Source organism: Glandiceps talaboti, chromosome 13 (assembly GCF_964340395.1).
Source record: "Glandiceps talaboti chromosome 13, keGlaTala1.1, whole genome shotgun sequence".
In the NCBI taxonomy this organism is placed as follows: Eukaryota; Metazoa; Hemichordata; class Enteropneusta; family Spengelidae; genus Glandiceps; species Glandiceps talaboti.
This window is the reverse complement of record NC_135561.1, coordinates 12,262,961-12,278,216: the sequence shown is the minus strand read 5'-3', so window position 1 is coordinate 12,278,216 and position 15,256 is coordinate 12,262,961. Positions and strand designations below refer to the sequence as shown.

At 38.4% G+C, this 15,256-nt stretch overlaps 3 protein-coding genes across 3 annotated transcripts in view; 2 read left to right on the top strand and 1 right to left on the bottom strand.

Annotated features, from left to right (window-relative positions):
- Positions 1 to 377: 377 nt before the first annotated feature.
- LOC144444476 (large ribosomal subunit protein eL19-like) lies at positions 378 to 4,246 on the bottom strand. The gene is made up of 6 exons (XM_078133904.1): positions 4,208 to 4,246; positions 3,207 to 3,313; positions 2,858 to 2,980; positions 2,063 to 2,183; positions 1,509 to 1,619; positions 378 to 619 (listed from the first exon to the last, which is right to left on the bottom strand). The coding sequence occupies exons 1-6, from the start codon at positions 4,210 to 4,212 to the stop codon at positions 466 to 468; spliced, it is 621 nt and encodes a 206-aa protein (XP_077990030.1). The 5' UTR covers positions 4,213 to 4,246; the 3' UTR covers positions 378 to 465.
- Positions 4,247 to 9,145: 4,899 nt separating this feature from the next.
- On the top strand, positions 9,146 to 11,423 carry LOC144444504 (collagen triple helix repeat-containing protein 1-like). The gene is made up of 4 exons (XM_078133938.1): positions 9,146 to 9,307; positions 9,627 to 9,836; positions 10,343 to 10,538; positions 11,097 to 11,423. The coding sequence occupies exons 1-4, from the start codon at positions 9,221 to 9,223 to the stop codon at positions 11,249 to 11,251; spliced, it is 648 nt and encodes a 215-aa protein (XP_077990064.1). The 5' UTR covers positions 9,146 to 9,220; the 3' UTR covers positions 11,252 to 11,423.
- A 2,019-nt stretch (positions 11,424 to 13,442) lies between these two features.
- LOC144444830 (collagen triple helix repeat-containing protein 1-like) overlaps positions 13,443 to 15,256 on the top strand; it is a 2,316-nt gene continuing 502 nt past the window's right edge. The window contains exons 1-2 of the mRNA XM_078134375.1: positions 13,443 to 13,838; positions 14,750 to 14,951. Of these exons, the coding sequence (XP_077990501.1) occupies positions 13,800 to 13,838; positions 14,750 to 14,951 (241 nt within the window). The 5' untranslated portion in view covers positions 13,443 to 13,799. The remainder of the gene's footprint in view (positions 13,839 to 14,749; positions 14,952 to 15,256) is intronic.

Below are 15,256 nucleotides of genomic sequence, written 5' to 3'. Positions count from 1 at the left end.
TGTGCTAGGTGTGCAGTGCACAGCCATGGTACTCAGGGGTGCAGTTGTGGCAGAGGTGATATTTACAACCATGCACCAGACATTTTTCACAGCAATGTAGCAGGGCTGTGAGGCACATCGCTTGTACATAGCTGTACTGTTCTGGCTAGTACTAGGATGTACAAGGTTCCCCATGTATCCAGTTGTCTGTGAATGCACTTCTCCCCACACCATACAGTAAATTTACCCCTTACTTCTTGTGCGCATTGAGCTCTGCTAGTGATTTGGCACAACACTATTATTATTCACAAACTCACTAAACTATGCAAATACACTTGCAATTGCGCACGAACTCACACACACACACACACACACACACCAAGAGAAGACACAAACTATTCTCAGAATAATTTTTCTTTTACTCTGATTAAGAATTTCCAAAGTACATTTGTTGTTTTTCTGCACAAAAGAAAGATCACAGCTGATTTATTTTTTAGTAGTGGTTGTAGTGGTAGCTGTAGTTGCGGCTTCATCTTCTTTAGCAAATGTTTTGAGCATTTCTTGCCTCTTGAGCAATTGACGTTCTTCACGACGCTTACGTGCTTCTTTTGTCTTGACACGTCTAGCCTCAGCTTGATCGCTGTATAAATATATCAAAAAGAAATTTAAAACATGAAACTTAACAATTTGTGTAACTGATGGTCTTGTAGCTAATTTCAGTGACTACACAAGTACTACTATTTTCAACACACTTTTCCCAGTCAACTATTTGTTACCTGTGATAGAATTTTACCACCAGTCTCAGAAAAGTTACAATTATCTAATTTTCTGGTCACAGCCATGACTTCCCACTGCACATGCTAAATAACAATTTTGCAGGCCAAAAGGATTGCGAATCCAAATACATGTAGATAAGAGGGTTTGTAGACAATAAGTATTGCATCAATAAAGGAAAATAAGGAGTGCAGGAATGAAAGTATTACAAAGATTATTGCAATTTTTTGGGAAAAAATGACTGGGGAACTTGTTTAGATTTTACCCATGTTCTGGTCCAAGCAAACAGTGTATAAGGTTGTTTGAAATTTAAAGAAAACATGTATAAATATTTCACTTCATTATATACCAGTTGGCAAGTTAAAAAGTTTCTCTGTAATACGATAATGATTTGGTAAATCTTTCTTTTACTAAACTTGAAAGATAATTGCATACAGATGAGATTTAGGAAATGTCAGTCTTGGTGTGCAGAGGTAAATTAAGTCTCGCTGGGTGAACCCTTTCACCACTCTCAGTCCTATGTTTACACTGTGACAGCTACCACTATGAGTCATTTGTGGAACAGATGAGCGCACGCCATACAGACATTCCCTGAATTCACAGCTATACAGCTGCTCAACTGTAATTTTGTGTCAATTTCTGACGCTGTAGTGGAAGCCAGCTGGTTGAAAAGAGTCTTCTGTGAACTTTTCATACCCATGTGAATTATAAGAGGACTAGATATTCAAATCTTAAGGTTTAAAAATAATACGTACGAAAGCATTTTGCTTCTGGATTTCTCTGCCTTCTTTTTGTGGATGAATTCCATCAATACACGTTTGTTCTTGAACACGTTACCCTTGGCTTTCATGTACAGAGTATGGTAACTGTGGATGACAAGTAAACAGAAACAAACTTATTGAGACTTGAGAACAAATTTGCAAAGAAAGAGGTGATTAAACTAGCTAGTAGTGTTATCGATAAAGTATCAACAAAATAGGTATTTGACAGTAACCACATGATAGAACAATCTTATTTTGAGGAAGGAAGTACATATACATACACACACACATATATATATATCTAGGTGCACTTCTACAGCAATATCAATGTACAGACATCTTCATGATTTTAAACTTTCTGAATCTGGACTTACTAGTATGTGATCTCATTTCAATTTTGTAGCGACGCATAGACTATCATTTGTGTTCCCATCCAGCAAAATGAATCTGTCCTTAATTTTACAATTTTGTTGCAGATTTAGTCAAAAGTCAAAAACACTCTACAGGCGTACTCTGACAACTGTATGCCTTGACATACAAACACTTACAGATGACGGTCTATCTTCTTATTTTCTCTGTATTTTCTGAGAAGCCTTCTCAAGACACGCATACGCCTGATCCACACAACTTTTTCAGGCATACGGGCATTTGCTGTACCCTTCCTTTTACCTGTAATGTGTATGAATTATAGTGAATATCAGAACCATGCCAGGAGAAATGTCAAGCTTTAACGTGATATGTTTAGCAAGAAATGATGGAATACATGTACAGAAAGCAAATATACATTTACAAATGTTGTGCGGGACTGTAGACATCTTCCTGATATAGTGGGTCAATTTGATGACTGGGTACAAGGTACCTCTTTGTACGAGACTGGGGCCTGTCTTTTCTCCTACACAATTAATAACTGGTATAGACCTGAGCTTTGTAGCAACAAGGTATTATGATGCATGGGAATGGCCTCGCCCAAGTCATTAGTATCTTATTAGTCCTTTCATTGAGATCACAAGCACTGTGTTCACAGCTAGGAGAAACCATGACCCTGAACACCTTCGGAATAATTTAATCACCGTATTGGAACACAGACACCTGAATTCCATCTCAAGCAATGCACAAAGACAACTAGATGGAAGAACAGGCTTAATCAGAAAGCAGATATATTTATTTGTATCAGAGCTGTTGAGTTAAGTTTTAGAATTTGATTATTGATAGAAGTATGGCATGACTCTATATACATAAGATTACATAAACAATATCGCTATCAACTGTAAGTGGCCACTACATGTTTCTTGCCCAATACATGTACTGTTATAACACATGTTGTACAGTCAAAAGTTACTTACCATAACCCATGTGACGACCTTTCCTACGGGCAATGGCAGCTTTCCTTACACGTGCACGTGAATGAACTGCTACAGGCTTACGGATAATAAGACCATCCTTGATAAGTTTACGAACATTCTGACCTGAGAAAAGGAAAATTATTTATACCCATTAGCTTCTGTGTTATTAGAAAATGGGGACAAAACATTTCACATGGACATCTACATACTAGTAGTTAACTATGTCAAAACTGAGGCATGTTTATCTTACAAGAGACTTAACTTCATAAAGTTAGAATATTAGAGTCACCTGAAGAGTTGCGAACACTATCAAAATCATCCTATATGTACAACGTAATTAATTACTTACGTGAATTAGCATTTGCAATTTCATTGATTTCGTTTGGATCCAACCAAACCTTATTTTTGCCGCACTTAAGGACACTTGACGCCAGGCGTTTCTGAAGCCTTAAGGTACTGTAAAGAAGGAAAGTGGAATGAAATATGTGGTTTCAAATGAAAGGTATGTAATGTAACATATTTCTTTCTTTAGCCAACACACCCAACAAGTACAAAATACAATACTGCAATAATACATCAGGTTGGCAACGTATTCAACTTCAAGAGAGTGTAGTGTCTTCTAGTTATCCTGAGCCTACGTTGATTTGAAGGCTTTACATTTGTTTTTTGCATTTATGTTTACAGGACTGATATAAGCAGGCAACAGTTGCATCGTCTGGCCCATTTTTCTACATTCACTCAGGCCGAGTTCGAGTATGGCAATCATTGCCTTGCAAACTGTTGTGACGAAATTACTGACTACATTCGCCAAGACATTAGAGACACAGGAGCAACTGTTCATCCGTATAGTAAAAACAAACGGTAATATGCTAAAATTCTGAGTTTACAATAACTATATTCATTATAAATCTGAATAATACAAACTCATGCGTCACATCACGTGTATGGACACTTTTCCACGTTAGTCTGTTGGGTGTTCTGTATGAATGATTTCAAACTTTGAGTTGTAATCTTACATACACATTGAGATCACAAAATGAACATCACGCTGATTTCAAATATAGCAATTGTCATACACTGTTGCAACAGCCATTTACGTTCCATGGTGGTTATTTTAGCTTTATCAACTAAACTTTACATCGTGCGCCATCGATGCATGGTCGTCGCCATATTGGATTGGCATATCGGCAATATATACGCAACTGCGACAATGAGTATTTCACACCTCTAAACATGTATTCACACCTTGTTAGATACTACGGTGATACTATTTATCGTTCCGTTACAGTTTGGGAGCGATTTCAACAAAATCAAGCCGAAAATACGCATTTTCTTGGTGTACGCTCTCACCTCATGGCTTCTGTCGACGGATGGACACCAGAAAGAGGTCGAGTATAGTGTGTGAATTTATATTAGTCCGCCGAACTTTTTGTGATATTTGTCCGCCGAATTTGCTTCTTGAAAATTTGCGTTTCATCACATTTAGATACAAATATGAGTATACTAACATTATTAAGAACAATTTCTACATATTTTAGCACATCCAAATCGTCAATGTGTATATACTACATAAAAATTATTTTGGCGGATTGGTACAAGTAACCGCAGTACAAGGAGAGATGTACAAGGCCCCGGATGCTGACAAATTGCACAACTAAGTGCAATGGTGTCATAGAGGGCGCCATCTCTCAAGGCTTGAAATGACAATATTTAGATGATTGCAAAACAAACAATATCATATCAATTATCAATCCGGTTCTTTGTCATGTCTGTTATTTCACAACAAAATGAATCATGGAAGCATGTCTTCTCTAGTAGAAAACAATCAACGGAAATAACAAAATATTGTGTTTCAAATAGCAATGTTTATCTCACACACACAGGCCTAGAGTCAATGTTTTCTGTGGCATTGTTTTGTATAGTGTAGTAATGACAAGCTTATAGATATGATGAAACGCTGTCTCAAATTCTTCACTTCTCCGTCATAATTTACTGATAAACCTTGTATCTAGTTGTGTGTGGATTTTTGGCTCTCGCGGGTAGGCCTACGGGGGTCTAAAGGAAATGCAAAAACCAAAAATCTCCACATGACTCGACACTAGGCTATTTGTGGAAAATGTACGGTTTCATGACCTACCGTTTGTTTGAAATATTTCGTCCAACAATTCAAGTATGACGGGGAGGGGCGAAACAACTAAAATATTATGCTAGCAAATGCAGTCTGTTTCATGGAGAATGATACCCATATAATTAAAACCATACGCCAAACATAATGGAAAATATTCTTCCACAAAACAAAATTAACTTTGTAGGTGTTTTATTTCAAACAGGCTGAATTACACAGATAGACCAATGTGTTGTTTGAATATTGGTAATCAAAAATGACTTTTAGATGTGATATGCCCAGTTCATTTTATCATTCTTAGAATGGTCATATGTCTGTAATATATATCGCTTTGAATTCGAAGACTGTGAAGAACTTATCAATCACCTTTTTGCCCTTTTTTTTTTTAAATTCTTCGTTACATTTCTATAAGTCCATAGTATCTGATCACAAAATGCACTATCGACGTGACGACGTATCATTTGAAATTAAAAGCGATGGAACATTCTTGGAATAGAAAATGAGGCCTTGATACCAATATTACCAGAGACTTGACCACCTGGCCGTCTCAGTTCGACGTCAGATTCTCTGTTATTAATGTCTCTAGTAACTCGACCCACTGGTCGTCTCCGTACGACACGGGATCCAGGACTGTCAATGTCTCCAACATTATTATCGGTAGGAATAACCTGAGAAGTATTATTAGTGTCAAATTCGATGCCTGGAGAACATGTGGACAATCTTGCCATCCGCCGCAGACCGGGCAAATGACCACACGAACACTGTCGTCTAGGTGACCGTTGTCTATCTGAATGATGAGGCATATTTAGTCCAGAATCCACTTTGTCCAACATTTCATCAACTTCCGATAGCATCGTTTGGATATCTCGCCTGTCCGTTTGAATATCTTTTTCCATGGCATCCACTCGTCGTAGCAACATTTTATGAATATTGCCATCACATTCAACTCGCTTTTCTTTCCGAATTCTGCCAAGGCCATCAACTTGCTCCTTAATATCAGTTGTCATACCAAACTCCAGTGGTATGATATTGAGAAGAAGTTTTCCGGTTGCACATGTGCTCCTATAGGCCAATATCATTGGGCTGAAGCAAATCATCAACATTATATACTGTAACCGCATTATTTGTGCGATCATCGAAAATCCAACTTCAAAGATGAAACTAGACATCGTAAGGAGTCTTCCCTTAAGTGTGACGATTGCTCCAACGATCCTCTGGGTCAGTTTACGGCAGACCCATGACACGATGAAGACGGGGAAGCGTATCGGAAACAACGCCAAGTTCAAAAGTAACTTATCTATCGACAGAACATTGTCCTTGATGTTCTTGGCAACACGGAAGACCAACGATATGACCGCGAAGCCTTTGGAAAATGTCTTCTCCCAGATCGCCAAAACTCCACCAATGACAGGCAGACTTCTCATTAGACTGTACGCAGCGCTGATAAAATACAGCGCGATGAACGTCACAAGTCTTTGAAGTCCCATTTTAACGTAATATTAATATTACAGTATGCATCTTGCAAAAGCTCAACGAGCAGAAGCAACTCCGTATACAAGAATGAATAACAGTGTTCGATTGTTACTAAAAGTGACAAAATGGAACAGAGCGCAGTTGCCATGGTCAATGTTCGTGATGTTGATACGCGCAACTTTAGAATCGAAATCCTTGGACGAATACATGTAAACGTCTTCAGTGTCTAAAAGCCGAATTGTACGCAACAACAAAGGCTGATAAATATGACTGTAGATATGTACCATATCCACATAATTCTAATAGAGGAAATTAAAGACGTGAAAACTAAGACATATAGAGTACATCTTTTTTTCGCTAACAAAAGAGCGTTGCCATAAATACAGAGGGGTACGTTTACGACGAGCTGATCAATGGTGTGTTTATATTTGCATGCCGCGCTGAGCGAAACGGAGGAGGCCGGCCGGTGAGGGCGGAACGTCACGACGTATCTTACACTTACAGTCTAAGTCTATCATGATTGCATTCAATTTTGTAGAAATTATAAGACGCAGCTCTATGATCACATGACAATGTGTGTGTGTGTGTGTGTGTGTGTGTGTGTGTGTGTGTGTGTGTGTGTGCGAGAGAGAGAGCGAGGGAGAGAGAGAGAGAGAGCGAGAGAGAGAGAGAGAGAGAGAGAGAGGGAGAGGGGAGGGAGGGAGAGTGAGGGAGAGAGAGAGAGAGAGAGAGAGAGAGAGAGAGAGAGAGAGAGAGAGAGAGAGAGAGAGAGAAATATTAAAGCATGCGTATGCACAAGCACACTCATGACAGGCGCACACTCACCTCATATAAATGGTTTAAATAAAAGCCGCGAGAAATTTCGCAAAATGTACTAAGTAAGCTACAGCTACGAAGGCTTAATGTGGTTCAAATAATGAGCAAGAAATTCGTAGTTATAGCCCCCGCTTCATGAACATAAGAATTACCATTTATTATACAGCTACAAAAAAATACGTTCAGCCACATTGCGGTCAATACCGTTTCATATTACGAATAATCTAACAAAATACATTGGCAAAAGAAATGATCCAGTTGTAGTTAATTAAGTAGCTGATATCTAATATACTAATAAGAACGCATTGGAATTGAATTATAAGTCGGCGCTGATAATATGGGTTGGCGCACCTCCTCTGTAGTATGACTTATGTCTCCTCCCACGGTATGCCACCACCCCGACTCCCCACCACCACCACCACCACCACCACCACCACCCGCTTTCCCCAGCATTGTACAACCACAATCCGCAACAACCAATATCCGGTCCAATATCATAAAGTCCAGAAAGGGGGGATTTACTCATTTAATTCATTGATCTACATTAAAGACAAACACCAAAATTAATTAAATATCAAGTGTACCTGTAGATCCCATTATATCAATTCAATGTGGCCTAAATACCAATAAAACGAATTTTCGACGTTATTAAAAAGAAACCAAATAGTACCTGTGAATTTATAAATCAATCTAAATATTTATTATTTTTTGGTATTACTTCGATCTGTATGCCAACACATCCTGATTAGAGTTTTCATGTTATATTATTAGAGTTTTTAGTTATCATCAGAAAGTTAATTTTGAAAAGCTATCTTTCTAATAATTTATTCAAACAATAATACCAGCATAATAAAAAATTAGAGTTGTTTATTTTGTATTTGTATTATTTTTCTCCCCAAAATTTAATATGAAAAGTGAATTATGACCGATCACTTTAACAGTATTGTAAATAACGAGGGTTTTGGTCAGCATTTCTATTTACATCGGGGGGGTACGCTGCTATAATATTCTGTGTCGGAGGTAGAGCGCATATTACCTCCACCAATTAACACTGAGCAGTTTTTTGGAAAGATAGCAAAATCTTCACCCATCTCTATACACTGAGACCATAAACTGAAGGAAGGCGGCGCCACAGATTGGAGCTCAATTTCTGTTGTTAGTAATATAATAGTTTTACATATAAAAAAAATAGTCATATTCACTGTGACTGAAATCAGGATCCAGAATCGGATCTCCACTAAAATCGAAAGGCTTGTCAAACCCACTGTGTGTGTGTGTGTGTGTGTGTGTGTGTGTATGTATGTATGTATGTATGTACGTACGTACGTACGTACGTATGTACGTATGTACGTATGTATGTATGTATGTATGTATGTATGTATGTATGTATGTATGTATGTATGTATGTGTGACTGTGTGTGTGTGTGTGTGTGTGTGTGTGTGTTTGTTTGTTTGTTTGTTTGTTTGTTTTGATATATTGCACGCACGTTGTAGACCTAGGACATAATTTGGCACGCGTTTGAAACCTCAACATATTAAAGTCCCAAAATATCCCCATTATAGTAGTGTAGTGTAGTGTAGTGTAGTGTAGTGTAGTGTAGTGTAGTCATAATAATTGCACCATGTTGTTCTTTACATCCTTTCATTTTACAAACTACTTTGACGTGAGATGGAATACATACTGTGCACTGAGAAAATTTGGCATTTCCCTTGTGCTCATTTCTGAATCAATACCTATCAATATGAATTATCGTGTCATGCATTTCTAGTTTACGGCAATGAATGGACAGACAAGAATTGACAAAAAGCAGTTACTGTATTGAAAGAATGTGACTCCCCCGGTATAGCGACACACATTAAAAAGTGTCCCACATGAGCCCCCTCCGTAAATCCTGACAACTCTTCAGCAACTGAACGATTTTTACCGTTACCACAGAAGAGAAGCAACAATGGTTTTCATGTACGTGTATGTGTTCGTACTTCTACTAACACTGGGGAGAATTGATTGCATAGACGCTGTTGCTGAAGTTGATGAGGTGAGAAGACATGTCTTGATATTGTTGTTATGTAGCTAGACTGTTTTTAGTAATCTAAACCGTATCACATTTTTATTTTGGATCTCTTGTAGGTCTACGACTCGGATTTCTCTCTCTGCGGCGAATGACAGCTTTTTTTTGTAATCGATCGTGATATAACATTTGAAATAATCGCTCGGTTTTCTTGACTATAGCGGTACACGTGTTGTGTGACATATTAGTTAGTTATTTTTTGTCACAGTTATTTTATTGCATGAAATGCTTATAACATAGTGAAAAACTAGAGATAATATATGCACATACTTTATCATACTTACAGCCGTTATGCTGTTTAGCTGGACCAGCTGGTATTCCTGGAGTACCTGGTATTCCTGGTAGTCCAGGACGTGATGGGCTAAAAGGTGACAAGGGAGAATGTGCTGAATCGGGAGGCGCGGCAAAACCAGGCCCTGTAACAGTCCCGACAGTCAATATCAAACAATGTGCCTGGAACAACCTAAATGATGGGCGTGAAAACGTGATTATAAAGGTAAGAATATGACAAATTAAAAAATAAAATAATTCTATATCTATTTGCTGTGAAGGTAAAACCGTTCCATTTCAATTGAATAACATGGTTATAACAACCTTGGGGGAAAAGACATTATTCCAAAATATTTAAGCTAATCCTGAATTTTCTGTATGAAACCACGCCGCGGTTTCAATGAACTTGAAAGACAGCATTCAATTAAGAGCATACAGCTAGTATTCTCAAAACATTTCAAAAGAGATTTTAAAACATAGACTATATCTAAGGTAGAGCGAAAATTTATAAACGTTGTACAGTATGGATTTGATGTTAATCCACATGACGTACATTCATTTATTTAAACCGTACGTCACTGTGGTGATAGCTAGCTGAATTGTTTAGAAAGAATCATAGACCCTACACGTAATGTAGGGTCTATATGGTTTAAAATTTAATTCTCCGGTCAACTCCAGATAACCACCGAGTAGTTCAAATTCAGTAATTATGACACTATTTATGTATTCCAGGACTGTATTTTCGACAAGAAGTCAGAAGATACAGCCATACGTGTCACATGGAATGGTAATCTCCGTTCACTTTCCTCCAGTGGTTCCTGTGTACGATGGTACTTTACATTTGATGGCGTGGAGTGTCTTAAACCATTTGCCATAGATTCAGTTATCCATACACACACTGGTGTCAATATACATCGTAGTACATCCGGTATGTAAAAAACAAATCGGTCTGCTTGCTTTCAAACATATATTCGCTGACTCACCATTATGCATGCGCATACTGCCATACTTACGGAAACGACATACGTACGGACGTATACGGACATACATACATACATACATACATACATACATACATACATACATACGTACATACGTACATACATACATACGTACGTACGTACATACATACATACATACATACATACGTACATACGTACATACGTACATACATACATACATACATACATACATACATACATACATGCATAATATTACGAATGCTAACAGACAGACAGACAGACAGACAGACGTTTTCATAACAGACAGACGTTTTAATATATGAAATAAGTTTACAGTATCAGTTTGGAAGACATCTCTACACAGTATATTTTGCCATTGCTTGTTTCGATGTCTTTACAAAATCACAAATTACAAATATATACTAATCTCGTAATGTGATTGTTAAATTTACACTGTATAGTGTCCTCTACAACAATTTCTTAACAATTACGACCTACAAATATATTTTGTCTTTTTTTTTCAGTGGAAGGGATATGCTTTGGTATTCCAGCTGGTAGGGTAGATGTGGAGTTTCGTGTTGGTACCTGTTCCACTGGTCATGCAATGGGAGATGCTTATACCGGCTGGGCTTCTGTATCCAGAGTGATCGTTGAAGAAATTGCTATGAGTGAAAACTAAACCTATATATATATATAGAGGGCGTTGTGCACTACTTCAGAGATTGTTTGAGCAGTGATCATGTATTCCATTAATTTGGTATATTACAATTTCTGTTGAAAGTGTTATGTAATAGTTATAGAACTATACATCAAACCTACGTATTATCATTAAAACGGCTCACAAGACTCCATCCACCGTCATTGGTTTGATTTTTTTAAAGTTTCTCTTTCATATTCCGTTATGTTTAATTAGAGAGATTTACCTGAGGCGCATCGATTTTCACAATCATAAAATTATGACTTATCGATCACAATCAGGATTTCGCGTTTGATAAATACCAATCACAATCATGATTGGTTGATCACAGTAATCATGCCTCGAACCATGATTGACATGTTAAACAAGAATTCGGACAACGTAATATCATTGAGGGTGTGATCTGATGCGGCAATTCCAAGTTAGAAATGGCAGAAAACATGGTGAAAATAAATTATAATTGGTCAGACTCCCCATTGGAATCATTTTGACAATGAGAAATCATTTAATTGATAGGAAATTTGTGAAAATTTGTGAAAATGTTCACATGTAAATAAGTAATCATGATAGTGACTCAGTGGCTTTACTCCGACAACCTCGTTTCCAGAAATGACGTCAGATTAATCAAAACCATAATCGTACAAATTAACTGCGCCTCTGATTCATAGAGAAATTTCCATGTTGACCTAGCTAGGCTATAGGATGGTGAGATCATTATAAAATCTCAATGAAGGCACGAAGTAAGCTAAATGTGACAAACCGCGGTATTCAAAGACTGTCTAACCCCTCAGTCCTATATCAAACCGATCGTATTCAACCCAACGTACGGACTGATGAGTGACATGTAATACCGTTGGCATTAACGATACGTTTAACAATATTGTAATATTCAGAGCTGTGTTTTAAAGTATATAACGTGTTAATATCGACAAACAGTGGATTTCCTTTTAGACAATTACGTGAATTTATCTGGATTGACGTAAATGCGATAAACTAGACGTCCGTGGACGTCACCATTTGTATTACACACGTAGTCGTCAGTGGCTTTATCATAATTTTCCTACCTCACACATGTATGGAACTAAGGAGGAGCGCCATCAACGGTTGGATTGTAAGGAGTGACCTAACTTTGTCGGCAAAAGACTCAAGCTAATTAACTTCGATGTAACTTTTGTTGGTTGAAATGAGCGATTCATTTCTTGTTGACTTATTTTGTCTTAAGTGGAGAAGTGGTCAATACATTCTCGATCAAATCTTATTTTTTTAGGTGATCACAGTTTAATATCATGTTTGAGTAATCGTTGTAAAACGAGGAGTCGATTTACGGCGGCGCTTAACTGACTCCCTCCTATATCGTCGTAAAACACTAGACGCTTTACGTCGGCTCTTAAACAGTTTAATTGCCGGTGTTGCCAGTAGAGGGAGACATATACACGTAACTGGGAATTTGACATTTGTAGCTGGTTTCTGCACTAATTGCAGCACAGCAGTTTTTAGTTTTTAAGGTCATAAACCTGGAAAAAAAATATGTCTTGAGTTGGTCAGCAAATTCTTTTTACTACAGCCGTCGACAATTTTTTTTCCGAAAATCCTCCAGTCCCCCCCCCACGAAATTAAATAATTTACCCCTAACAAAAATGTTACCATAAATAGGACAAAGGGGCAGGTTTATGACGACGATATTTATTTGCATTCTGAACAAACCGTCATTTCGAATACAACTTATAGATCCCCATCATTATTACATTCATTTTTAGCAACTCAGCTCAATGGTCACAAGACACTTTAAATTTACAAGTACCCAGTCCTTAATTGCTACCTATGACCAGATAATTAAAGTGTCGTGACACGTATAGTGGCAGCAACTTCCTTGGCCTAACTGCATAGTGTAAACATAAATACACTATTTATACAGAGAATTAGCAGAATTTACTCGAGGAGAAATATTTTGGCCAATTTTTTCGCAGCCTCCCCACCCCCACCCACTTTGAGACTTCAAACAACCTAGGGTTCCTCAAACGAACTGAAATTATTTAAACAAGAGAGAGAGAGAGAGAGAGAGAGAGAGAGAGAGAGAGAGAGAGAGAGAGAGAGAGAGAGAGAGAGAGAGAGAGAGAGAGAGAGAGAGAGAGAGAGAGAGAGAGAGAGAGAGAGAGAGAGAGACGCACGGACGGACGGACGGACAGACAGACATAGTCCGACAGACATAGTCCGACAAAAACTCCACACTAAACAAAAGAACTGAGTTGATATCCAAATGCTGACACGAGAATAAGTTTTATTTGTCCAACTTCAATAGAGCATCTATCACCTAAACTAAACCCGTTAACTAACGGAACATCAAAGCCCAACATGTAACAACCCGCCAACACCTACTTGTCCGCACCCAATAACTCACACAGTAACAACTAAAACCTCCACACACACACAACACCAACCCAGACAATAGTGATGATATTTCTATTGTCTGCACTCTATATAAACAGCACACCCAGAGAGAAGAAACCAGCAGTTGTCTGATGATCGCACAATGCGTGAAACTCCGTGTTACAACCAGGAAAGAGTTCCAGTACTACCAAAACTATATATATATATATATATATATATATATATATATATATATATATATATATATATATATATATATATATATGTGTGTGTGTGTGTGTGTGTGTGTGTGTGTGTGTGTGTGTGTGTGTGTGTGTGTGTGTGTGTGTGTGTGTGTGTGTGTGTGTGTGTGTGTGTGTGTTATCTCAGGTAGAGCGAAAAATGATAAACGTTCTACATGGTGTGGATTCTATGCTAATCCACATAACCGTATATTCATATAAATCAGACCACTTAAAATACAGACTAGAATTCTGACTGTGTGACGGTCTTCGCTTCCCGTGGTCATAGACTACACTTACTAATAACCTTTGACATTTTCCGATAGAAACTGTTCGAGTCATTTGCAAAAAAAACGTAAAGACCCGAAGTGTCGTTTTGCAGTTCGTTCGACAGTTTTCGGAGAGAGTTTAAAACAAAAGGCATACTTGAAGGGTGAGCGTATACGCAATATGCGTTTCCAGTCTGTTCGTTAGTGGGTAGACTGTCGACAGTCGCTCGCGCCTTTTTTTCCCTACGTTTTATCCAAACTCCGATCCGGCGCCACACTAGTATAATCGCAAACTGATATCGAGGGCCGAAGGCCCGAGTGGTCGAGGAACGGCCCTCGATATCAGTTTGCGATTAGACTAGTGTTGAGCCGGATCGGAGTTTAGATAAAACGTAGGGGAAAAAAGGCGCGAGCGACTGTCGACAGTCTAGTTAGTGGGCTGAGATACATGTATACCCAAACCGTCACTGTGGTGCTAGCCAGCTGACTGGTAGTCTCCTAATACATGCATGGTTTAATGAAACACACGATTTCTCCAGCCAACTTCAGATAACCACTGAGTTGTTCAAATACAGTAATTATGATACTATATTGTATTCCAGGACTGTAGTTTCGACAAGAAGTTATCTGGTACAGCCCTACGTGTCACGTTCAATGGTAATATTCGTTTACGTTCCGGATCCACCGCTGCTTCCTGTGCAAGATGGTACTTTACATTTGATGGAGTGGAGTGTAGTAATCCCTTACCCATAGAGTCAACTATCCATACACATGGTACTCGCGATGTACATCGTATTGCATCAGGTATGTAAAAAGCAAATCAGTCTGCTTGCTTTCACAAATTCACTGACTCACCGTCATGCATGGACATACTGCCATACCTACGGACGGACGTAAACACACACACACACACACACACACACACACACACACACACACACACACACACACACACACACACGTACACACACACACACACACGCACGCACGCACGCACGCATGCACACACGTACGTACGTACATACACACATACATACATACATACATACATACATACATGCATGCATGCATGCATGCACGCACGCACGCACGCACGCACGCACGCACAC